This window comes from Mesoplodon bidens (assembly GCF_964165515.1).
Source record: "Mesoplodon bidens genome assembly, chromosome: 5".
Lineage (NCBI taxonomy): Eukaryota > Metazoa > Chordata > Mammalia > Artiodactyla > Ziphiidae > Mesoplodon > Mesoplodon bidens.
In genome coordinates, this window is record NC_138161.1 from 100,384,113 (window position 1) to 100,410,103 (window position 25,991).

A 25,991-nucleotide genomic window follows, 5' to 3' on the forward strand; every position below is an offset into this window, starting at 1 on the left:
GCTCCTAGAAAAGAAAGTGCAACTTCTCCACAAGAAAAGACAGTTTGCAAACAAGAGTTCTGCACAGGCAGGTTCAAAGGCAACTGAGGTGTCCCCCTCTCTGGCAGATGTTTAGAGCACCTCCACTTAAGATCACAGAGAGGTTTAGTCAACACATCTATTTCCTCCTCCGCCCTTTCTCAAGGGAAGCCAGAACTGAGCTGTTGTCAGGGAGGATGCTGGCTGCAAAATAGTTGCAAGAGAGTGGAGGGGATGATCCAAGTTGGATCAGAAGAAGATGAGGGCCAGAAGCTGCCAACAGGGCATCAATTGGCTTTGGAACAGCTGAGATCTTCGCCCTGGTCCAAACCCCCCGAGGCAATTTCCAATTTCCGAAAGCAACTGTGGGGGAAGAGGCTGGCACCTTTCTCACCTCCTTGAATGGGCAGCTCAGAAGTGGAGGAAGGAGCCAGGAATCCACGGGGCATCCTTCTCCGGCCAACTGTCCAGGGCCTGGAGGGAAGCCAGGCCGCCCTCCTCCTGGAGTTTGGGAATGTGCCCAAGAATAAGGAAGCTGCGGCCCCGGCTCCCATCCGGGAGAGGAGGTGCTGACGGCAGCGAGTGCCTGGCCTGGTGGGGATCAGGGGAGAGGGATGGACGCTGCCAAAGCACTGGCTGTGGACAACTAGGCTTTGTTAGATTTCTGGCTCCATTGACTTTTCTTCTCTGAGCTCAGTTTCCTCATCTGAAGATGAGGGTTTTGTTGGGCCAGGTGTCAAAGGTCCTTTCTAGGCTTGCCTTCTGGGGCTGATGAGAAAACGGAGGAAGCAGAGGGACAGAAAAGTGAAGGAGTGATTGTGACTCACCTGAGCATCCTGTCTGAGGGGATTTGTCATGTCTGCACGTGATGTCAGTTCTTGACAGGAGGCCCCGCCCATAGGGGTGGAAAGTCTCCCCTACCTCTTGGATGAGACATCAGATGAGGAAACTGAAGCCCAAGGAACTTTAAAAGACTCACGCAAGGTCACACAGTAGCCAGCAGAGGGCCTTTGTCCACTACAGTGATGGCAGGTAGGTGGAACTTCTATGCCAACTCTGAGATTGACAAGGGCTGTCTGCAGCATCACGTTGAGGAAAGAGCCCATAATTGATGAACAACGTCTGCCATAGGCTTGGGAAGAGGACGTGGCAGCAGGAATCACACATATTTGCTGTACTTACTGATTCATTTAGTAAATTGCTACTTCATGCAGGGCAGTGGTCCTTACACTGCAGATTTAGTGGGAAGTAAGCCGTCGTTCTCAGGAAGCTAACGTTTTAGAAGGGGAAACAGACGATGCACGTGTAAACAAATGGCTAACTAATATAATCTCAACTAGTGCTAAGTTGTATAAGGAAAATAAAATAGTGCAATGGGATAGACAGTGATGGTGTGGGGGAAGAGGGAGGAGATCAAAGTGGTCAGGGAGGTGACATTTAAGTGGAGACCTAAATTCTGAGAGGCAGCTCTGTAAGAGCTGGAAGAAGAGATCCAGACAGAGGGAACAGTCAGTGCCAAGGTCCTGAGGTGGTGCCTCCAAGGGACAGAGGGAGACCAGAACTGAGGCTGCTTAGGTGGCAGTGGAGAGGGTCAGTGGAGGAGGTGGGAATGGTGAAGCCAGCCACCTGCTCCATGCCGACAGGCCTCCCGATCCTAGCCAGTCCAAAATGACACCCTCAGTCCCTATTTCCCCTCTCGCCCAACCAAATTGCTCCTCCCCAAGTTTTTACTTCTCTTCCCATAAATGACCAGCCACCCCATTGCTCAGACTACTGTGCTATGACCCCAGCCCTGTCACCATCACATCTTGCCTGTGCCCTCCTCACTGGTCTCCCTGCCTCCACCCTAGTTCTTAACTGAAGCCCAAAGAGCACTCATCCCTCCATCACTTACTGGCCCAAAGCCCTCTTCTCCCAGTTTTGTCTTTCTTGCCACTATCCCCAAGCCACAAACCCAGGGACACATATTTATTATCTTTTTCAAAGAGAATCTGGAGTTGGTCACAGTCACAGGGGTATTAAGCCCCAATTCAATTCACACACATTCTTCTAATTATCCCTAAACTGATCGTGTTTCCAGATTGGTTCTGGGGCCTGAGTGTTAATTGTTATAAGGCATCTGCATGTATTAGGCACCTGCAGTGCTCCTGGCCCTTTGGCCGGAGCATCATAATAGCCCTGCAAGGGAGGTATGATTATTGTCCCACCTTCATTCCTGTGGATACTTGGACTCAGAAAGGTTCAGCTTCTTATCATAAGTTCCCCAGCTGGTAAATGACTGAGCTAGGATTTGGACTCAGGTCCCTCTGATGCCAAAGTCCAAGGTCTTGCTTCTATATTCCGGTTCCTCCTAGAAACAAATGGACAAAGAATGATGGGCACAGAGAGAGTCATCTTGACCTCGGTCTGGACGTTTTTCCTTCATTCCAGATCAAAGCTTGTGGCCCACTCCCTGGGTTCCTTGGTACCTCGTCAGCCTGGAAAGATAAGAGGGTTAGGACCTTCTGCCCATGCAGGCCTGGAGAGATGGCCTCTTATCTGGCCTGGCCTTCAGTTCCTATCCCTCCACCTGCCCTCCTTTCATGTCTGTTCTTTTGCCAGGTGGTCAACTTCCTGCCCCAGGCTGTTTTAGCCAGTACTCAGGTGCCCTCCAGCCTGTCGGCCTCTTGATCAGGAACCATTCCCGTGGGAACCATGGTGCCAACATCCGGTGAGGACGGGCCCTCTGTTACCTGCTGGCCCGGCTGCCTCTGCTATCAGGCCCAAGAACAAAGGAGACTGTGCCTGCCGCCAGACAGGCTGTGTTTGTCCAGGGCGAGGCCTACCCTGGCACAGATGCTGGGCAAACAGGAGTGTCGGCCTCACGGATCTGCCTTACAACGAGCAGGGCTTCAGCTGGGAGGTGTTGCTACTGCCAGGCCACCTGCCGAAATATTACCCTGCCCTACTGCAACCAGCGCCCCAGGGCAGAGGGGGCTCTAGGGCAAGCTGTCCTATCTCTTGAGCCTCAGGCTTTCTAGCTCTACAATGCAGGAGTTGCACAAGATTATCTCCAAGATCCCTTTTGTGGTCTAGAACCTTGAATGATGTTGCTGGGAGTCTCTAGGGCTTAAGAAGAGATCGAAGGCAGAAGTTCCTGGGGATGGGGGGGTGGGGGGTGTGGAATCTGGGAATCTCATGGCATCCTCCTCCCCCCACCCCCACCCCAGCCCCAGGTACCCATGCATACTTCTGGCCAGGAGGATTGAGCTCTCTAGAGCAATATCTTTGAGCAATGGATCTATGACCTCATTTACACTAATGGAGCTTTTAGCACCACATCTAGGGTACTTCATGGCCAGAGGATTAAGAGTGACCATCTTGCTTCCAAGGCCACCTAGAATCTGATCTCTCACATTCTCTGTCCTCAGAAATCTTAGTGTAGCTGGGGAAGGTTCAGAGGGACCATGGAGGGATGTTTCTCCAGTTAGGACAGTAAGAGGCTGCATGGTGATAGTGACTCTTGAACTTCAGTGTGCATCAGAACCACCTGGAATGCTTATTTGAAATGCAGAATCCTGGGCCCCATACCCCAGAGATTCTAAGTTCCAACATCCAAGATGGGTGGGTGGCTCAGAATTCTTAGTTTTTAACAAGCACCTAGGTGATCCTTAGGTCTCTGATTAAGTAGAATGAGTGAGTCTAAAAGCTATACAATCGTTGATTCAAATCCCACCCTGCCACTTATGAGCACTGTGACTTGAAGCAAGTCACTAAGCCTTTCTAGATGTCAGTTTTGTTTGTAAAATGAGGCTATAATAACTTCTACTTCTTAATAAACAAGACTTTTTTTCAGAGTGTTTATTGCACTTTGCAAATGTTTGTTGAGCAAATGGGGTACAAGTCCATTTGCCCAATCCAGAAACCTGGGAGTTCTTCTTGATGTCTCTATCTACCCCATACCTCTCAACCACCCAATCACAAATCCTGTGAACTCTACCTCCTAAAATATCTTTTTAAAAAAAAATAATTAATTTATTTATTTTTGGCTGCGAAGGGTCTTTGTTGCTGCACACAGGCTTTCTCTAGTTGCGGTGATCGGGGGCTTCTGTTTGTTGTGGTGCGTGGGCTTCTCATTGTGGTGGCTTCTCTTGTTGCAGAGCACGGGCTCTAGGCGCGTGGGCTTCAGTAGTTGTGGCACGTGGTCTCAGTAGTTGTGGCGCACAGGCTTAGTTGCTCCACGGCATGTAGGACCTTCCTGGACCAGGGCTCGAACCTGTGTCCCCTGCATTGGTAGGTGGACTCTTAGCCACTGCACCACCAGGGAAGCCCTCCTAAAATATCTTAGACCTGCCCACTTCTCTCCATCCCCACAGCCACCACCCTAGTCCAAGTCACCATCTTCCTCTGCCTGACCACTGCACAGCTTCCTCTCTGATCTCCCTGTTTCCACCCTTTCCTCCACCCATTCTTCTTTCCCAGAGAAGCCATGTGAATCTGATAAAGTCATGGCTCTGCTTCAAACCCTAGCTCTTAGGGAGGCCTTTTTTTGTTTTTAATTTTTATTGGAGTATAGTTGATTTACAATGTTGTGTTAGTTTCTGCTGTACAGCAAAGTGAATCTGTTATACATATACATATATCCACTATTTTTAAGATCCTTTTCCTATGTAGGCAATTACAGAGTATTGAGTAGAGTTCCCTATGCTATACAGTAGGTCCTTATTATCTATTTCATATATAGTAGTGTGCATATGTCAATCCCAACCTTCCCCCCCCGCCACCCCAGGAAGGCCTTATGAATCTAAAAAAAAATTCCTCTGGTCCCCCACACCGATTTCCAAGCTTCCTTTTGGCCCCCCTCAGCCTCCAACTCTACACTTAAGATATTCTGAACTTCTTTCGGCTTCCTCCGGTAAATATGTTTCTCTTGCCCCTGGGACTTCACACAAAGAGTGTTTGCTCTGCCTGAAACTGCCCCCACCAAACACACATCCTTCACCTACTACTCATCTTTCACATTTCGGCTTGAATGTCATTTCCTCAGGGCCAGACATAGCCGTCCCTCTCACATGTGCTCCAGCAACTCTGTCCTTCCTCCATAATAATAAGTTACACTCTGCTGTGATAACTTCATGCCTGCTTCCATCGCTAAACTAGCTCCAAGAGAACACGAACCTCTGTCTTATCCATTGCTGTATCGCCAGAAGTTGCTAGAGTCTTTGGCTCAAAGAATGATGAAATACACAGCTGAATGAATGAATAAATAAGCAAGCGAGAAGGCCCTCGTTGCAGGATGCGTCGCGGAGGACGCCCACCTGGTATTGCCTAAGCCGAGTTTAGTTAGTGTCAGGACGTGCCTGGAAACACAGCCACATGGCGGCGGCCCCGGGCACGTACAGACCACACGGGGGCGCCCCCGGCTCGTTGTACGTGGATGGCACCTCGCCGGACTCAGGTTCGGTTACTAATCGCCAATGGGCGACAGGAGGCGGGCTTCTCCCTCTGACGGACAGTATCGCTCCGCCCAATCTGATTCATCTTTTCCTTGGCCCCGCCCACCCCAGTCCTCAGAGAATGAGGGTGGGCGTGATGGAGCCGCCGCCAACTGAACTCCGGCAGAGTGCTCTCGAGGCCGAACCAGCGCGCCTGGCGGTCTGTGAGTGGGCGGAGGGGGACTAAGGGCGGGGCCTCAGAGATGACAGGCAGGCGGCCGGCCCCACCCCTCTCGCCCAGAGCGGCCGCGCCAGCGCTGGGGACAGCAGAAGTGAGTACGTGAGCGGCGCAGCAAGAACCCAGCTCGGACCCCGGACGACGCGCGCATCCGGAGTCCCCGATCCGAGTCGGACCCGCAGCAGACCTCTGGATTACTGTGCACACCGAACTACCACCACTTGCGCACTCCCTCCCCGGCCCGCCCCCCCGAGTCCACTGGTTCCGAGCTCTCCAAGCGCCCCGGATCCTCCAGGAGTGGTCCGTCCAGATTCCCCTGGGACCGACCTGCCCGCATCCCTCAGCATCGCCCGGCTCAGGGCGCCGCCTCGGTCCCGGAGCCGCCTGCCTGGATTGCACCCTCTGCTTGCCTGGATCTCCTGGGACCACCGTGCGCGAGCCTTCTTCGTAGCCCGTCGAGCGGACCCTCCCGCGGGTCCCCGCAGCCCCGCCGGCGCGGCCCGGCGCGGCTCGGCTCGGCTCCCGGAACCCGCCCTGGCCATGGCCCGAGCCCGCCCGCCGCCGCCGCCGCCGCCGCCGGGGCTCCTGCCGCTGCTCTCTCCGCTGCTGCTGCTGCCCCTGCTGCTGCCCTCCGGCTGCCGGGCGCTGGAAGGTGAGCGGCGTCGGGGGGCGCGTCCAAGGGTTAAGGTGTCCGGGGTCGCCCGAGCGTGGGCCGGGGAGGGTCTGCGGTGTTGGTCCGATGAGGGCTGGGCGCACTTCGGAGGAGGCTCGGTCACCCGCGCCCTTTCCAGGGTCCGGAGGATGGGGTGGGGAGGACGCTCTCGGCGCCGCCTCGGAGGCTCCAGCTACCTCTGTGGCAGGCAGTCCGCCGGTTGCGGGATCGCGGGCTGCTCGACTCGGGAGAGCGTCCCCGAAAGTCATGGCCCGGCCGTGAGCTTCTGAGGGAGTACCCCGCACTCAGGGCAGAGGAGCGGGGCCCTGGGCACCTCCTGGAGGCAAGGAAGTGTGGGCGACCCACCAGGCAAGGCGGGGGCTCTAAGGCTGATGCGGGGCTGTGGTGGGTGGAGGCGAAGCGGGACTCCCCAGGTTGAGGGGCGGCGTTGGTTCGGAACCCCTTGGAGTGATCTGTGAGAGTGTGAGTGCGTGCACCCCGCTTTGTCAGGGAATGGCTGCGGGGATGGAGAGGCGGGGGCCTGTTATTGTTTACGGTTTACGAGCGCCAACTACCCACGAGGTGCTGTGTTCACCGGCGTTGCACGCGTCTCTGCGGCACCCCCTCTGCCTTCTAGCAGGACACCCCGAGTGCTGGGGTCTCCACCGAACCCCTGAGGTTCCGGGGCTTGTCCCAGGTAGTGCCGGAGCCGGTGCCTTACCCATTAGCCGGTGGGAAAAGGCCGGGCTTCTCCCGATGGGTTCTGTGAAACCTGCCGAGACTGCTCCAACTTCCAAACGAGTGTGCTTGGATGGACAGCCCAAGTGTTTTTGGCCCCGGTGGGAGAGTTCACACACGTCCACTTGACACAAGCCTGAGGGGACAGAGGCACTGACACTGGTTAAACAATAGACAGACAGATGCAGACACAAACACACAGTTCCCAGAATTTTGGGAGCCGTTCAATGAGGGAAGAAAAACCTTCCTTAAGGTGGAGGGAAGGGCACCACAGAAATTTGGGGGAAATTGGGATTATAGGCAGTACTTATATTTGGTATCTTTAACAAATCCAGTCACTTTCTTAGTTTAAGAAGAAACACATGAATTCCGTGTGACTTGGTTTGTTCATATGTTCACAATCGGTAAACTTAGAGGTTGGAAGGAAACAAGAGCAGTGTTCTGAGAGAAAGGCATCCTCTGGTGCTTTCTCATTTTCTCAGGGGAAAAACAACATTCTTCTGAACGTCTTTTATCTCTGAGCCCATTGGTGCTGACAGACTGATTCACACGGGTGGACGCATGCAAATCCAGACAGACACACCGAGGTCGCGCCCACGCTTGTGCACGCTCACCCACATGTGTGTGATAGGATCACAGGCGTGAGAAACCGGTGTGGGGCTTTGTTGTTGATTGCCTCAAGGGTGTGAGCCAGGGAGCCTGCTGGAGTTCCCAGGTCTGTGTCTTAGCCCAGGAGAGGCGACACAGGCACACACACTTACAGGACTGTGTGTGCCAGGCCCCAGAGCCCTTGTTGTGGGGTGTGGTGGGTGCTGATGCTGAGAGTGGAGTGGGGGCGTGCTTTGGGTCAGGTGAGCAAGGGGTACCTGAAAAGGCTCACCCCTTCCTTCCTCCCTCCCTTCTTCCTCTTTCCCTTCCTTTCTTCCTCCTTTTCACCCCTCACAATCTGCTGGTCCTTCTAGACCCTAGCTGGCAGGCCCTAGCTGGGAGCTGGCATCCAGTCCTCCAGGCCCAGGACCCGAGGGGCTGACCAGGAGGCAGAGGCCTGATGAGCTGTAGCAGCCCAGGAAAGAGAGGACAGTGGGGCCACTGCCCCTACTCTGTCCCCTCCTCCCTCAGGCTGTGAAGTGGGATCTGGGGCTATTCCCTGGCTGGGTGGGTGGTGGCTGGGAGGCTGGGCCAGTGTGGGGTGCCCCTAGGAAGGTAGCAGTGCCTCCCAAGTGTGGCTTTCACGAGTTCCTTCACTTTTGCCATATATGAGAACTTAGGGTCTTCTGCTGGCGTGAGAATGAAAGGAAAAAGAGAGGTGACGCCTCAGGGCGCTGACCCCAGCCCAGTGGTCTACCTAACAACACTCCTGTTCTCCCTCACTGTGAGATGGGATAGTGGTTGAACCCACCTCCTAGGGCTGTTATGAAGATTGAATCCTTAATGTGTGTCAAGTGCTTAGCACAGCCATTGTTATTCAAGGATTAACTGTTATTATTGTTACCCTAGGGTCTGCTCCTTGGGGAGCACCAGAAAGTGAAACTGGTGTGTACCCTTGCCCTGCTGGAGGGAGCTTAGAGGACGCAATAATGGGAGGAGGAAAAGTTGATCTGGGGAGGAAGTTGTCCCCACACCTCCATCTCTTTCTAGCTTTGGGAGGAAAAGGATGGGATAGGAAGAGAGCTGGGTCAGGAGACAGCTGTCCTTGACTCCTGCCTGTACCCCATCCCTATTCTGGAGCTCGAATGGCGGGATGGGTGGACCTGGGGGTCCTGGGCTGTGGCCAGAGGACAGGGCTAGGTGGGACGCCCAGCACTGAAGCTCTCTTCAGCCCCCCAAGCTTTATGGGTGGAGGATCTCACTCCCTTGCTCCATCCAGCCTTCCCTTTGGTTTTGCCAGGATTTGGTTTGCCCTTGGCCTTAGGGAGCCTTTAGGCTCTTGGCCTCTGAGGTCATTATATTTAGGCCCAGGGTCCTTGAGCTGTGGGTGCTGTCCCTCATGGTCTCATTGATTAGATGCTGTCTAGCACCTGATTGTTCTTCCTCCCTATACACTTGGCATTCATGCAGCTACATTCTGCATCCAAATAGCTCATCAGTTTTCCATGAGGATGGAGCCAGGGTCTTTGCTTGTCCTCCCTGGTTGAAGAAACACCTCTCTCCTTGCCCTCTGATTGATTCCCATGTGCACACACACACACACACACACACACACACCTCACCAAACACACACACAAATTGCCCTCAAATTTACCCTCACTCACAGGGAAACAGGGCCACATTTTTGCTCACTTTGCTTTCAGGTAATGTTCCCCAGTCCCCCAAGCCAAGACCATTCTCCCCTTCAGGACCATGAACCAGGGAGTGGGGTCCAGTAGGTGAGCGGACCAGAAACGGGGCGTGGGATAGGAAGGATGTCTGGACCATAGGGTCCTTATACCTCAGATAGGATGAGGAGGTCCCTGCTGGGAAGAGACCCTTTTGAGAAAAAAGAAACAGTTACCAGATGTAAGGGGGCGGGGGCTGGACAGCCTTCTCCCAGGCAAGCCCTGTAGCTGAGTTGCTGCTGTAGTGGAAGCAGGCCCTGGGTGGGGAGAGGCAGGTTGTGACCCATCTCTTTCTCAGAGGCAGCAGCAGTGGCCACTGAGTAGGTGGCAGTGAGAGGGGACAGCGGGCTGGGGTTTCTGTGGCTTCCTCACTTGTTCGAGTGGCCTCTGGCTCTCCAGCCCCGCCGCCCCGCCCCTGTTTGTCTTGAGCTGGCACCTCAGAGCTGCGACAAGGGACAGCAGCAGGGATTTGGGGGAACCAGTTTGCCCGTCACTGTCTTCCCTTTAACCAGAACTGCCGCCACCGCCGCCGCTGTGGCCTCAGCGGCAGCGAGCTAACCCAAAGCTGCTGTGGGCAAGGCCTCCGCCACCCGCCTTACACTAATTAAACAGCATGAAGAGGCTGAATCACCAGGCCTGCATAGTTTGAAAATTGTAGCCCTGCCTGTTGTGCTGAGTCAAACTGGTTTGTCGGGATTGGGCAGCTGGGAGTGGGGGGAGGGAGAATGGATACATCTGGGCACCTGATGGGGTGGGAGAGGCCTCCTGCCCCAAGGGCTGGCCCTGGCGTCGGGGGTCTCCTGTTGCCTCTCCGCCCCCAGACTCCTGGTCAGACCCGCTGTGGCTGGGATCCCAGGGAAGGGCTCAAAGGCTAGCTGTTCATCAGTCCTTCTGGATGCTGGCGGGGCCACAACTGGGGTGGGGGCTATGGATGAGCACTGAGGCATTTGGGCTCCTGTCCTGTGCTTCTTCCTCCCTTCTCCTCCCTCTCAGGTTCATTTAATTATAAATCTCCATGATCTGAGGGGAAGAATGAAAGACAAAATGTGTTCTGTTCTGGGATGCTCCCCTCTCCTCCATCCCAGACTGGAGGCCCTCGGGGCCATGGCAGGGGGGGGAGATGGCCCTCCAGGTCCCATGGCAGGGTCTGCCTAAGACCCCTTTCTCCCCGGGCTGACCACCCTGAGTGTGCAGGTTGGTACACGCGTGTACACACACTGACAGCAGGGGAGGAGAAGGATGGGAGAAGACGGGACAGATCCCTTGGATTGGTTGGCTGAGGTAGGGACCCCAGGCGGAGGAGGGGGACCAACTCCGAGGTGACCAGGAGTTTCCTCCCTCTCTTTGCAGGCAGGGTTCCGGGGTGTGCCTTCTTGCCCGGACCCTGCCCCTCTGTCCTCCTGCCCCTGCACGCGCTGCTGGCCCAGCCCAGGAGCGTGACCTTTCCCACCACCTCAACGTCCTTGGTCTGGAGTTTGGGCCGGGTGGGTTCTTGCTCCTGTCTCTAGATTTTTTTGATTCTCTGGTCTCACTGGCATGCCTGTTCCCAGGGTGGGGTGCTCTGTGTGACTTGGGGCCTGGGGTTGCTGTGGGGTCTGGCAGCTCCATAAACTTGTGTGTCCCTGGCCCTTCACTAGGGCAGGTGGCAGGCTCCCAGCACCAGGGCGGCCCAGTGAGGCCCTCAGACACAGGCTGGGTGCCCACGATGTTCTCCTCCTGCTGGGCCCCCAACTTATGTGTTGCCCGAAGCTCCTGAGGCTAAATGCCTTCATCGTGCCACCCCCTCCCCAAGGGCTCAGTGCTGGGGATGGTGCCATTGTGCTGGCAGGGAAGTGGCCTGCTGCTTGGGCAAGGGCTGCACCTGGGGAGGCTGCACCCAGCCACACCCAGAATCATCTTCATGCCCCTGCCCCACCCCTAGCCTCATGACCTGTGACAGCTCCTGCCTGGGTCAGGGCCACAGGAAGCTGGTCTGGGGCTTGTTCCTTCCTTGAGCCTCTGGCCGAGGCTGCCCCAGTACCTTTGCTTTCTTAGCAGACAGTGCCCTCTCCCAACTCCTCCTCCACCCCACTTGAAAACTCACCTCATAGAAAGAACGTGCTTGTAGCGTGTGTGTGGGTGTGTGTGTGTGTGTGAGATGTGCATGGAGGATGCACCTCTGAGGCTTTACACAACCTCTAGGTATTGATACTTACAGTGTGTCTGCATGCTCCTATGGAATGTTTTGGTGCAAATGGGCATCTGTGCATGTGCAGCTGATGCTAGTTGTGTGTGACTGTGTAAGAGCATGTCACCGTGTCTGTACAGAGAAACTGGTGTTTGTGTTTGTACTTGACTACACTCAAGACTGTGATTTGTGGTTGGCAATAGTGTGCAGTTGGGTGTGTAGGGAGAACGCACTGTTGAATGCACGTGCCCTCACGTATGCATATGTCTCAGGAAATCCGCACATCTGAGGGCTGTGAGAGTGAGTCTTTGCCTAAGGCAAGCCCAATCTGTGTGTAGGAAAGACTCATTGTATATGAATGTCTCAGGAAGACTGATCTGCTTGTACCATATGTATCCGTGCGTCCGTCAAAGACAGACTGTGGCTGTGTGTGAAGCCGTGTGTGTGTTTGCGGGTGGCTGTGGCTTTGTGTGTTTTTGTCCACCATACGTGTGACTTGTCGCTCTTTGGCCCCAGTGGCGGGAACGAGCCCAGCCACTGAGAACTGGGTGACGTGTGTGCGTCTGTGTGTGCACAGGCGGGGGCCACACAGCTGCTGCCACGTGGCTGTTCCCCGCGGCCCTGTGAAACCTGAAAGGGGTGCTGCTTTCCTGCTGAGCACTGAAGCCCCAGTCCCAGAACATCGCAGAAAGGCCTGGTGGCCACTTCCCTGCTTGCTTCGTGGGTTGGTGGGGCTGTATCGGGGAGCAGCCACTTGGTGGGACAGGGGAGGGTGCGGGCCCAGTTGGTAGCTGGAGAATGTGGAGATTGCTCCCTCATTCCTCTTTTGTCCTTGTCCCCTGTACCTGTATCCTTTACCCCCGCATGTGTACCTACACACACACCCACACCCACACATGCCACACACATAGAAAAGGTGGGCTCTGTTGGGCTGGGTCTCTCCCCAGACAGATGGATTCTGGGGACCCCCCCCATGTTCTTCCTGAGGCTGGGACCCAGGCACCTCAGGGTCTCCCCCTTGCTGAAGCGAGCAGGCCCCTCCCCTCCCCCAGAGAGCAAGCCCCCTCCCCACCAGGGTGACCGAGCCCTTCCTCAGGCACACATGACTCGAAATCTAAGTCCTCTCCTCATTAATGGGAAAAATGTGCCGAGATTGAGCGATGGCCAAGGCTGAGCGATGGCCGAGGGCCGATCCCCGCCCCCTCCCTCTCTCGCTCCCCAGAAATTAAACAGAAACGAAGATCCTACCCCACCAACCTCCCCCCCGCCCCCTCCCCCCAGTCCTCCTCTCCGAGCCGGCGCAGGGCTTGTTTTAAACTGCGGAGGAATCTGGCTGGAGGGGGGAGGGGCTGAATATTTGGGTTTAAACAGTTCCAGATGGGTTTGGCACTGGCTGAGCAGAAGGAAGTGAGGGAGATGGAGGAGGGAGGCAGCGCGAGGGAGCGGTGGGAGCCCTGGCCTGCTCGGCGGCGGGCGGCGGGCGGCGGGCAGACAAGCAGGCGGACTGGCTGGGGGGAGGGGGTGCGCTAGGCTCGCCGGCTCCCAGGGACAGCGGTACTCGGGGCCGCTGGCTAGCGAAGAGGCTACTTGGCAGCCTCCCTCTCTGTCTCTGTGTCTGTCTCCTGGGGCCTCCTTGTCTCTCCATCTCGCTGTCTTTTGTAGTCCACCGCCGGCCATCCCGGCTGTCTGGTCCTAGCCAGCCGGCTCTGCCCATCTCTCCAGTTCGGTGCCGCCCACCATGCGCCTGCTCCGCCCGCCTGTCTCCCTCCCTGCCTGTCTCTGGGGCCCCTGCTTCTGCCCATCCCCTCTTCCCTCCCGTACCCCTCTACCCCCCTGCTAAATGTCTGTGTCTGTCTGTCTGCCAGAGGGGCCTGTCAGGCCACCGACGATGAAGCTGGGATAGCTCATCCTGCAGCCGGGCCCTCCAGGGACCAGCTGCTGCTGCAGGAAGACGAGGGAGCCTCACTCCCCAAAGTGAATGGCTGCTGCTCGCTGCCCCCTTTGCCTCACATCAGGGCCTGGGGCCACAGCTGCTTCATCCACCATCCTAGGCTCAGTCCCAGTCTGCAGGAAACTGGTGAAGGCCGCAAGCCTGGAGCCTGTGGGGTTTGGGTCTTTCCCTTCCTGGATACCTCCAGCCTGCCCCATTGTTGATGTAGAGGCCTTCAGAAGTTCTGGGGCGGCCCTGCCCCATTCCAGCTTGGAGTTGAGGGGAGAACTGCTGGCTGTCTTCCAGGCTATGGGAAAGGACTTGGGGCCTCTTTCCGGCTTCTAGGTCTAATGTTGGGGTCACACTGTCAGAGAGGAGAGTTTTCAAGCCAGAACCCAGGATCCAGGTTCCTAGGGGAGCAAGTTTACTTCAGAAACATTAATAGGCCCCTCCTGTGGCCGAGCAAAAGGAAACAGATAAAAAATCCCGAAGCTCAGAACAGGATCGGTGCTATGACAAAGCACCTGGCCCTGGATGCATAGAGGAAGGCATCCAACCCTGACTTGGTGGTTCAGAGAAGGCTTCCTGGAGGAGGTGACATCTTGGTTGGGACTTAGAGTATACACAGGAGCTTTCCAGGCGTTCTCTGTTCCCCCTTTACAGAGGGGCATATTGCAGTCAGAGTGCCCTGGTTAAGGGGTTAGTTGTGGAATCAGATAGACCTGAATTTGAGTCACCTTTCAACTTTTCACCTCAAGTCCTAACAGTTTTACCTTACGCCCTATATATACTGTATCTGGGCATCAGTTTTCTCATCTGTAAAAGAGGTACGCCGACAGTACTTTTATCCAAGGATTGCAGGAAGAACTGAACTAGCTCTAGAGGAACTAGTCTGGGCCTTGGTGGCCCTCACCCCATCCTCAAAGAGCATTCCTGTCCTGTCCTCCAGAGGTGATCTGTGGGAGGCTGGGTGAGAGTGGGCTCTGGCTTGTGACTGCTCTTCCCTTCCCCTGGGCGTGTGTGGAGCTGGGCCTTTGTGCTGGGAGTGGAGTCAGGGGAGGCCTGAGCAGCAGGGTCTGAAGCACACGGCCCTTTGTTCCAGGATAAAGGCCCTGCCAGCCCCTTTGTGTGGAGATTAGCAGAGCCTGTAGGTGTGTGAACTGGCCCTGGCTTCTGCCTCATTAACCCAGACCTGGGGTCAGCAGCTGACACCCACTCCCAGCTGGCCGGACAAGACATCTTTGGGGCTATGACATCTCTGGGGGTGGCTGCAGTGTCTCCTCTGGGCCAGGGGAGCTGAGGGTTTGGGGAACTTGGGGGTGGGGTGGGAGTACCTGGTGGGAATCAATGTCTGGCGTCCTGGCCTTTCCTGGGCAACCTCCTCTTTCTCTTCATCCTAAACTTGGCTCCTGACCTTTTTTCTCCTTTTGCTCCCCCAGAGACCCTCATGGATACAAAATGGGTGACATCTGAGTTGGCATGGACATCTCATCCAGAAAGTGGGGTAAGACTTCCCCACCATTTCTCCCGAGTGTTGGTTGCCAATTAACTCCTGCAGCAGAGCTCAAGAAGGGCTGCCTCTGCCCACTGCTTGTCAGTTCCCCCTCTTGCGGCATCCCCATCCTCTTCATCTGTCACCTTCCTCCTTTGCCTGATGGTCCATTTCTGTGAGTGTTTTCATCTCTGACTCTTCAGCCTGCTTCCGTCCCCCCCCCATACACACCATCTTTGTCTTGTTCTCCCTCTGCCCACCCCCCAGCCTGTTTTCAGCATATTTCCATCCCTCTCCTGCCTGACAGCCCTTTGCATGTCTGTCCTGACCATCTCCCTCCTTCCTGGGTGCTTGGGAACAAGGAAACCTTGGTTCCAGATCTCTGACTTGCTGTGTGACCTTGAGCAAGACAGTTTGCCTTTCTGGGCCTCCATTTCTTGACTGTTACTTTCCTGTAGTCCTGACGTCTCTAAAGTGTTCTAATTAACCTCCCTAGATGTCCTTCACAACTACACTAAGTTCTGGAACACTGGATTTGGGTGATATTACAGGCCCTTAGTTACCAGACCTAACTCTGTGACCTTGGGCAAGTCTCTGCCTTTGTGAGTCTTGACTTCCTCTCCTCTGGAGTGGGGACAGCAGATGTATTGGATAGGCCAAGAAGTTTGTTTGGGTTTTTCCGTGAGATGTTACGGGAGAAAGCTGAACGAACTTTTTGGCCAGCGCAATACCTTATTAAGGAGCTGTGAAGGTTAAATGTGATGGTAATAGTGATAACCAAAGTTTACTGAATGCTTGCTCTATCTATATCAGGCATTGGCGCAAGCTCATTACATATATTAAACAGATTTAATTCCTCAAAGCCTCATTTCCTTGCAATCAGTCCCACTTTATAGACAATGAAATTGAGGCATAAAGATAATAAACATTATAGCTAATTCTCACATAGTACTTACCAAGTGCCCCGTTCTAAGTGCTGTAGTCTTTTTTTTTTGCGGTACGTGGGCCTCTCACTGTTGTGGCCTCTCCCGTTGCGGAGCACAAGCTCTGGACGCGCAGGCTCAGCGGCCATGGCTCACGGACCCAGCTGCTCCACGGCATGTGGAATCTTCCCGGACCGGGGCACGAACCCGTGTCCCCTGCATCGGCAGGCAGACTCTCAACCACTGCGCCACCAGGGAAGCCCAGTGCTGTAGTCATTTAAAGTCATTTATTCCTTATACATCTTCTTCTTACCATGTTACAGATGGGGAAGTGGGGGCACAGGGAGGTTAAGTGACTTACCTGTAGTCACACCACAAGCAGAGAACTGGGATTTGAACCCACGTAGTCTGTGTGCTCAACCACTACACCATGGAAGCATCTCTGTGAAGTAAATATAGCAGATCTGGGCATGTGATAAGCACCTGGCAAATGCCGGTGCTTACTCTGTCTTTTTCACTTGGCACAGTGGGAAGAGGTGAGCGGCTATGACGAGGCCATGAACCCCATCCGCACGTACCAGGTGTGTAATGTGCGCGAGTCAAGCCAGAACAACTGGCTTCGCACAGGGTTCATCTGGCGGCAGGATGTGCAGCGGGTCTACGTGGAGCTCAAGTTCACTGTGCGTGACTGCAACAGCATCCCCAACATCCCTGGCTCCTGCAAGGAGACCTTCAACCTCTTCTACTATGAGGCTGATAGCGACGTGGCCTCGGCCTCCTCCCCCTTCTGGATGGAGAACCCCTACGTGAAGGTGGACACCATCGCGCCCGATGAGAGCTTCTCGCGGCTCGATGCCGGCCGTGTCAACACCAAGGTGCGCAGCTTCGGGCCACTCTCCAAGGCCGGCTTCTACTTGGCCTTCCAGGACCAGGGCGCCTGCATGTCGCTCATCTCCGTGCGTGCCTTCTACAAGAAGTGTGCATCCACCACCGCAGGCTTCGCGCTCTTCCCCGAGACCCTCACTGGGGCTGAGCCCACCTCACTGGTCATTGCCCCTGGCACCTGCATCGCCAACGCCGTGGAGGTGTCGGTACCCCTCAAGCTCTACTGCAATGGTGACGGGGAGTGGATGGTGCCTGTGGGTGCCTGCACCTGTGCCACCGGCCACGAGCCAGCTGCCAAGGAGTCCCAGTGTCGCCGTGAGTGGGGACTGGCCTGGGGAGGGTCTGGGCCACAGCCGCCCGCTGCCCCCTACCCACTGCTTCCTACCTGCCAGACAGGGGGGGTCTGGCCTCAGCTCTGGGGCAGAGGGAGGAAAGGGAGGAGGGGTATCAGGTGCAGAAAACATGGTGCAAGGAGGGAGATGAGAGAAAATGAGGAGAGACACCAGGATACCAGGAGGAAAAAATGAAACTAAAGAGAGAGGAAGGAAGACATGGAGAATTCTTGACAAGGAGGCACCCGAAGAACATGCTCAGAGTCTCAGGAGGCCAGCAGAGATGCCCGTTTGTCCAGCGCCACGTTTACGTTTCACCCTGCAAGGCTTAGGTGGGACCCAGAGCTGCAGGCACCTCGTGCTTGGCTGTTTTACCTGGGGGGGTCTCACCTGCATCTTGAGAAGCAGTATTTATAGCATAGAAGTTAGGGGCCCAGTCTCTGAAGTCCTGAGTCCTGACTGCCACTTACCATCTGTGAGACCTTCGGCAAGTTATTTAACTCTTTGAACCCCGGTTTCCTCATGTGCAAACTGGGGACATTAATGGTGATTCCTTCGTGGAGTTGTAGTGGGGCTTAACTGAGTCAGTGCATGGCAGGCCCTGGAACAGTGCCTGGGACGTGGGGAAGCACAGCACCATGTGTTAGCTGTGACTCTCGGGAGCCCTGGGATGCACGGGGGACGAGGGTTGTTTGGTCCTGGTTTCATATACGAGGAGGTTAGGAGGCCTGTCTTGGGTGGCTTGCTGAGACTCGTAAGACCTCACGGTGTGCTAGATTTTCCAGCTATAACACCCGTTCATGACAGGTTCTCTCATCTGAGCCTTACCACAACTTTGTAAGGTAGATTCCAGCTACGTCTCCTGTTTAGCCAATAAGAAGGCCCAGAGGGGTTCTGCCCTCTAGGCCTCACAGCTGGGAATGTGGGAGCTGGGACTGCAGGCTCATCCAGTGCTGGACCATGCAAGCCAAGGTGCTGAGGGCCTTGTCTTCTGTCCCCTCTGCCCTGTTCTCCCTCCTGGCACTTGCAGCCTGAAGCTAGTAGGGGTGGGAGCTGGCTGTTAGCACAACCCTCAGTGTAAGGGGGCTGGAGGCCCAACCTGGCTGTGAGGCCCAGTGTCGGGTGCTGTCGTGGGAAGGTGAACAGTGCCTTGCCCTGCCCCTCTCCACTTCTCTATGGGAACCTGCCCCCAGACTTCCTCCTCCTAAGTGGAGAAAGGGGTGGGGGTGATGAGCCTGACAACCTGAAGAGCGGCTAACACTCTGCAGGTCCCTAGCAGGAAATGCACTATGGTTCCCATAGCAACCAGGCTGGCCTGGCCCCTGCCCCCTCTCCCACTGGCTCAAAAGAGCTGGGATGGAATATCACCTTAGTCGAGGGAGAGTAAACCCCAGAGAAGGGCACAGACCCAACTCTGGGCATACCACACCCCGGACGACCTCCCCAAAGGCAGTTGTATAGGGTCAGGATGACCATATGCTTTAGTATGTCCAGGGCAGTCCTGGTTTATGCCTGTCATGCTAACGTGATTATTACTAGTGCCCGCTTTCACTCTCAAAATAGTGCAGTTTGACTAATAAATTATATGGCCATCGTAGATGTGGGGACTCTCCAGAGCCCAGGCCCAAATAGAGGCTCTGAAGGGGTGTTCAGGCACCGAGCTCTGGGCTCCCTTTGGAGATTGGGGTTCCCCTCCTGGATGCTTTGAGGCCTCTGAACTCCAGGTGACCCCAGCCTTCCTGCCTGCTTTCTTTCTCTCCTTTTCTCACCCCTCCTCAGCGCCCACCCCTGCCCCAGGGCAGAAAGGAGCTGCTGCCCTGCTCCTGGGTGGGTGGGGAGAGAGGCTGGCTGTGAAACTCAGAGGCCCCACCTCCTGGCTGTTCTGGGGTGTTCTTGAGGATCTTCAGGAATAATTATCCTTGAGCTTCAGGGAGGGGTGGGGCACCCCAGCAGAGTAGAGGCTGCTGCCAGCCCACTAATGGTCTCTTCCCGTCCCCCTCCCTCCTCTTCCTCCTACCTCTCGTCCCTGCCTCGACAAGTCCAGGCTGTCCAGGTGATGGATCTGACTCTTCGTCCGTGAGGCCCCAGAGTTGGGGGTCGGGGGCGGGGCAGGGGCGGGGAGGAGTCCGCTGACGTGGGGTTTCCACGGGGCAAAAGGGCCTTTTGTAGCTGCAGCTGGACTTAGGCAGTACCAGCACGGCCCCTGCAGTCTGGGAAGTGGGGGGCCAAGACCTGTGCTTGGGAAGGGCCAGATTCCCACAGAGGTGTGGCGGGTTGGTGTCTGCAGGGATGGAGGTGAGATGTCCATCCTCTTCTCCCCGCCAGCCTGTCCCCCTGGGAGCTACAAGGCAAAGCAGGGAGAGGGGCCCTGCCTGCCCTGCCCGCCCAACAGCCGCACCACCTCTCCAGCCTCCAGCATCTGCACCTGCCACAGTAACTTCTACCGTGCAGACTCCGATTCTGCAGACAGTGCCTGTACCAGTGAGTGAACGCGCGTCCTCATACTCTCCCACTCCAGGCCTTCCCTCTGTGGGCCAGCCTGGGGGTGCCTAAACAGTCTCTATGAATAGCTCCACTTTCCAGATAGGATAACTGAGGCTCAGGGGGGTTAGATGTTGTGTTCAACATGGCACAGGTAGGAAGTGACCGGCCCTGAGCCAGAATCCAGGTGAGCTGAAAGGCTTAGCCCTTGCACCAACATTTAATAAGCATTTGTTAGCTCCTCGCTGGGTATCAGAAACCGGCTAGGACCCTCTAGTCCATTACTCCTTCCTCTGTCTAGAACTGCTATTCTTTTGGCCCAACTCTAACCAGAGAGGGGACCTCACACCCCTGGGGCAGCATGGTGTCCTGCTTTTTCCCTGCTTCGGCCTTTGGTGCCAGGAATTGCCAGGCGCCAGGGATATGGAGGAAAAGATACAGCCACTATTCTAGGAGCTTGCAACCTGGTGGGAGAAACAGATGTGAAAACAGATAATGACCATATAATGTGCTAAGTGCTGGGCTGGAGGGATGCCCAGGAATTGTTACAGGAATGCAGAGGACGGGAAGAGAATGAATCAAGGAAGGTTTCCAAGAGGAGGTGACCTCTCAAATTGAGCCTTAAAGGCCAAATAAATAGGAGTGTGCCCAGTGAAGAAGTGTAGGAAAGGTATTCCGCTTATTAAAGCAGAGGCAAAGGCAAGGAGGTAGGAAGCAGCTTGGAGTGTGCAGGAACTCTGGACAGACGGTGGTCCTAGGGCCCTAGCTCACTGTCCTCTCCTTCCACCTTCCCCACAGCGGTGCCGTCTCCACCCCGGGGTGTGATCTCCAATGTGAATGAGACCTCACTGATCCTCGAGTGGAGTGAGCCCCGGGACTTGGGTGGCCGGGACGACCTCCTATACAATGTCATCTGCAAGAAGTGCCATGGGGGCCTTGGGGCCGGGGGCACCACGACCTGCTCACGCTGTGATGACAACGTGGAGTTTGTGCCTCGGCAGTTGGGCCTGACAGAACGCCGGGTCCACATCAGCCATCTGTTGGCCCACACGCGCTACACCTTTGAGGTGCAGGCAGTCAACGGTGTCTCGGGCAAGAGCCCTTTGCCCCCCCACTACGCGGCTGTGAATATCACCACCAACCAGGCTGGTGAGGAGGGCACACAGGAGGGTAGGGCCTGGGTCATCTTCCCCCACATAGAGCTGAGGTTGCCTGGGGCACAGACCATCGGGGGTCCCATGGGAACTGGGTCCTTGGGAAGGATGCCAGGGCCCGTGATGAGCGCCCCCCCCTTCCCCTAGCCCCGTCTGAAGTGCCGACACTACACCTGCACAGCAGCTCTGGAAGCAGCCTGACCTTGTCCTGGGCGCCCCCAGAGCGGCCCAACGGAGTCATCCTGGACTACGAGATGAAGTACTTTGAGAAGGTCAGAGCCTCCAGGGGCAGGAGGAAGCCTTGGGACAAGAAGATTACCCTGGATAGTGTCAGGGGCCCTTGGGAGCAAAGCCTTGGGTACTGAGGGGGGCTGGGTAGGGGCCGATGGGCGTCAGGGCCCACTGAGACACAGCCTTCCTCCTGGTATCGCAGAGTGAGGGCATCGCCTCCACAGTGACCAGCCAGAAGAACTCCGTGCAGCTGGACGGGCTGCGGCCTGACGCCCGCTACGTGGTCCAGGTCCGCGCCCGCACCGTAGCTGGCTATGGGCAGTACAGCCACCCGGCTGAGTTTGAGACCACAAGTGAGAGAGGTACACACCCCCACACACCTGTCCCTGCCGCTGTCCACACTTTGCACCCCACCACTCACCTGTCCCTCCCCGTCTCTAGGCTCTGGTGCCCAGCAGCTCCAGGAGCAGCTCCCCCTCATTGTGGGCTCTGCCACGGCCGGGCTTGTCTTCGTGGTAGCTGTTGTGGTCATTGCTGTCGTCTGCCTCAGGTACTCCCAGGCCCAGGGGCTGGCTAGAGCTTCCCTTTAGTGCCCTAGAGCCCTCTCGCCATATAGGTGAACCATCACCCACGTCAACCCTAGAACCACAGCCTTCCTAGGCCCAGGCTATCCTTGTCGGAAAGGCTCTCTCCAGTCCATGCCTATGTCCTCGTCCTGTCCCCTCCCTGTCCCCTGAATCTACTGGCAGATTCCCTCAGGGACCAAGTCCACTGAGCCTCTTGCCCGGAGACCCAGTGGCAGCTGTAGCCACTGACCATAGCACCAGGCACTGGGCGGTCCCCTATGCTCTCTGCCCCTCCTGTGAGCCCAAGGGTCCCCTGAAGGGAAGGAGCTGCGGACTTGTCTCATGCCTACCCTCCACCCCGCCCCTCCAGGAAGCAGCGGCACAGCTCTGATTCGGAGTACACGGAGAAGCTGCAGCAGTACAGTGAGTTTGCCTCCTCATCCCAACCTCCCAAAGCTCCCTTCGTCCTTGCAGGGCTTGGAGACACCCCTTTCCCTGTCTGGGACTTTATTCCTTTAACTCCTACCCTGGCTGCCCCCTCCTGCTTCCAATTAAATGCCATTTCCTGAGCCCCTACCACACTCCCGCTAGCCCCAGAGATGAGTGAGATGTGACCCCTGTCCTCAGGGGTAGTCAGTCTTGTAAGAAAGACAACACAGGTATACACAGGAAACAATGAGAGAACAATTAAGTGTTAAGCCGGGTGTTCCTGGGACAGAGGGCAGTGAGAGTTCAGAAAAGAGGAAGGCTTCCTGGAGGACGTAGCCTTGGGCTGAGCTGAGCCAGGTGGGATAAGCAGGGTTTAGAGAGGTGGGGGAGAGCATTCCCGGCTAGAGGAGCCTCTGGAAGGTAGTGGGTGGGGTGGGGAGAGTGCCCGACGTGGGGGGCAGTGAGAAGGCTGGTTTGACAGCTGCTGGGAAGCCAGGCTGGGTAGTTGCGGCCAGTCCTTGGAGGGTCGGGTCGTGAAAGGCAGGCAGAGGAGTTTGGACTTGACTGCACCACCGGTAATCTGAAAGGCTCTCAAGCTGGGGAGCAATACAATGAAAGTATTGTAGGAAGACAGGTATGTGGGCTACATTGGTGAGCAAAGTCTAGAGGCAGAGAGCCCAGCTGGGGGGCTATTGCAGTAGTCTGAGTGTTGATGGCCTGGACAAGGTCAGGGGCAGTGGGAATGAGGGGAGGGACGGACCTGAAATAAGTTGGACACCATGAGAGATAAGGGAGAAAGAAGAAGAATCCTAGGTGTCTAGCCGTTATGGTTATTAGTTCTCACCAAGAGGACAGTGGCGGCGTGGGGTGGTGCAAGTTCTGGCTTCAACAGAGGAATACGGAGCAGGTTTAGCAGAGAGGCTGGGAATGTGTTCCTGTCTGGGTTAAGAGCCTGGGGCAGTATCCCGGGTCGCAGAGTTCCCTCACTGTCCCCAGCTCAAGGATCTCACCCCCTCTCACGCCCACCTTTTCTTCCTTAGTTGCTCCTGGAATGAAGGTTTATATCGACCCTTTTACCTACGAAGACCCTAATGAGGCTGTGCGGGAGTTTGCCAAGGAGATCGATGTGTCCTGCGTCAAGATCGAGGAGGTGATTGGAGCTGGTGAGTCCTCTGGGGCACGGTGGGGAGGAGAGGCTGGTGGTGACCCCGAGGGAGGGCAGAGGTGGTTGGGTACAGAAATAGCTTTACTATCTGCGCCCTGTGCCCCGCAGGGGAGTTCGGGGAAGTGTGCCGGGGTCGGCTAAAACAGCCTGGCCGCCGGGAAGTGTTTGTGGCCATCAAGACACTCAAGGTGGGCTACACAGAGAGGCAGCGGCGGGACTTCCTCAGCGAGGCCTCCATCATGGGTCAGTTTGACCATCCCAACATAATCCGGTTGGAGGGCGTGGTCACCAAAAGTCGGCCAGTCATGATCCTCACCGAGTTCATGGAGAACTGTGCCCTGGACTCCTTCCTCCGGGTAAGAGCCAGCCCCCGGCCCCTCCCCCTCTTCCTCCCCCCATCCCCCAGAGAGCTAGGTTGGGCAAACCACCCCTTCCCACAAGTCAGGCAGACCCTATTCAAGTCCAAATATTTACCGAGGTGGCATGGTGCAGGGAAAGAGCTGGGCCTTCAGAGCCAGAAAGACCAGAGTTCTCATCCGGACTCTGCCCGCCCCCTACTGCCTGTGTGACCTCAGGCTTTACTTAACCTCTCTGAGTCTCAGCTGCCTTGGTTGTAAAATGAGAATGGTAAGAGTTATTTGGGTCCTCACGGGGGTTAATTGGGTTGATATATACAGATGCCGGCCACACAGGAGGGCTGCTTCCTTACTCTCAGGGCACAATGGACATGGTCAGAGGGGTAGATGAGGCATGGTCTTGGAGGACTGGGAGAGGGTGGGCCCGCGGGCAGGCAGGAAGGTCTTGGGTGGGCCCGGGGCCAGGCAGGAGGCAACGGGCACCCCCTTGAGCCTGTTCGTTGCCTCCAGCTCAACGACGGACAGTTCACGGTCATCCAGCTGGTGGGCATGTTGCGGGGCATTGCTGCCGGCATGAAGTACCTGTCTGAGATGAACTATGTGCACCGAGACCTGGCTGCCCGCAACATCCTTGTCAACAGCAACCTGGTCTGCAAAGTCTCAGACTTTGGCCTCTCCCGCTTCCTGGAGGATGATCCCTCTGATCCTACCTACACCAGCTCCCTGGTACAGGAAGCCGCTGGGAGGGAGACTGGGGGCGGGGCCAACCAGGCAGGGGCTCGGGGCTGGGGACCAGCCCGGAGACATAGGGTGAAGGGCGTGTGCCCCCCCCACCAGGGCGGGAAGATCCCCATTCGCTGGACCGCCCCAGAGGCCATAGCCTATCGGAAGTTCACCTCTGCTAGTGACGTCTGGAGCTATGGAATCGTCATGTGGGAGGTCATGAGCTATGGCGAGCGACCCTACTGGGACATGAGCAACCAGGATGTGAGTGGGGCCAGCCAGAGCGCTCGGGTGGGTGGGAGCTGGCTGGGGAGCAGAGTGGTGGCTCACTCCAGGGTTCCCTGCTCTTGGCCCAGGTCATCAATGCCGTGGAGCAGGATTACCGGCTGCCCCCACCCATGGACTGCCCCACAGCACTGCACCAGCTTATGCTGGACTGCTGGGTGCGGGACCGGAACCTCAGGCCCAAATTCTCCCAGATCGTCAACACCCTGGACAAGCTCATCCGCAACGCCGCCAGCCTTAAGGTCATCGCCAGTGCCCAGTCTGGGTCAGTTCCTCTGCCTCCGCCCCTGCCCTGCTCCCGAGCCAGCAGCACTACCCCTGCTTCCCCTGACGTCAGGACTCATCAAGTCCCTCTCTTCTCCCCACAGCATGTCACAGCCTCTCCTGGACCGCACGGTCCCAGACTACACGACCTTCACGACAGTTGGTGACTGGCTAGATGCCATCAAGATGGGGCGGTACAAGGAGAGCTTTGTCAGTGCGGGGTTTGCATCCTTTGACCTGGTGGCCCAGATGACCGCAGAGTGAGTGTGCCTCACATTTGGAGGGGCAGGGCTGGGGGCCCTGAGCTGGGCCCAGAGTGGTGGGCAGGGGGGAGGGACTGACTGTGCCCTTGGCCCGTCTGCAGAGACCTGCTCCGGATCGGGGTCACCTTGGCGGGCCACCAGAAGAAGATCCTCAGCAGTATCCAGGACATGCGGCTGCAGATGAACCAGACACTGCCTGTGCAGGTCTGACACCCGACTCCCACTGGATGGGTGCCCTCCAAGGACTGTGCAGGGACTCTGACCAGCTGGCTGGACTTTTGGACTTTTGGATGCCTGGCCTTCGGCTGTGGCCCAGAAGATGGAAGTCTGGGGAAGGCCCAAGCTGGGACTTCTCCTCCAGGCCTGTGCTCCCTCCCCAGGAAGTTTGCCCCAAACCTCTTCATATTGAAGATGGATTAGGAGAGGGGGTGGTGACCCCTCCCAAGCCCCTCGGGGCCCCGGCCTTCCTGTTCTGCAGTGGGGGATCCCCACCACCTCAGACTTGGCTGTTCTTCAGTGCTGGAGGTCCTGGCACAGTCAGGTGGGGAATAAACCTGGGTTCCATAGGGCCCAGCCCTGGCAGGGGTCTGGCCCCCCAGGTAGGCAGAGAGCAGTCCCTCCCTCAGGAACTGGAGGAAGGAACTCCGGGCATGGGGAAATGTGACACCCCCATCCCGAAGCCAGCTGGCCCCTCCAGTTTGCACAGGGACTTGTTCTGGGGGCTGAGGGCCCTGCCCCACCCCCGCCCTTGGTGCTGTCATAAAAGGGCAGGCGGGGGCAGGCTGAGGAGCAACCCCTGGCCCCCCAGAGACTGACTCTCAGAGCCAGAGGTCGGATGTGAGTGAGTGAGTGTGTGTGTGTGTGTGTGTGTACATGCACTGGCCTGCACAGAGAGTATGGGTGAGAGCTTGGCCCTCTGCCCTGCCGTGGGGCCAGCTGGGCAGTCAGCGAAATAAAGGCAATAAGATGA

At 56.5% G+C, this 25,991-nt stretch overlaps 1 protein-coding gene across 3 annotated transcripts; it reads left to right on the top strand.

Annotated features, from left to right (window-relative positions):
* Positions 1–5,737: 5,737 nt before the first annotated feature.
* EPHB3 (EPH receptor B3) lies at positions 5,738–25,991 on the top strand. 3 transcript variants are annotated; one of them, XM_081235804.1, is made up of 16 exons: positions 5,739–6,322; positions 14,912–14,976; positions 16,415–17,087; positions 19,430–19,585; positions 20,384–20,734; positions 20,887–21,011; positions 21,173–21,332; positions 21,412–21,520; positions 21,907–21,959; positions 23,006–23,128; positions 23,239–23,486; positions 23,997–24,212; positions 24,324–24,473; positions 24,566–24,759; positions 24,863–25,018; positions 25,123–25,991. In XM_081235804.1, the coding sequence occupies exons 1-16, from the start codon at positions 6,211–6,213 to the stop codon at positions 25,229–25,231; spliced, it is 3,000 nt and encodes a 999-aa protein (XP_081091930.1). In that variant the 5' UTR covers positions 5,739–6,210; the 3' UTR covers positions 25,232–25,991. The 3 variants fall into 3 exon arrangements, with proteins under 3 accessions (XP_081091929.1, XP_081091930.1, XP_081091931.1); XM_081235805.1 differs by having other exon boundaries at positions 21,173–21,323; XM_081235803.1 differs by having other exon boundaries at positions 5,738–6,322; positions 23,997–24,473.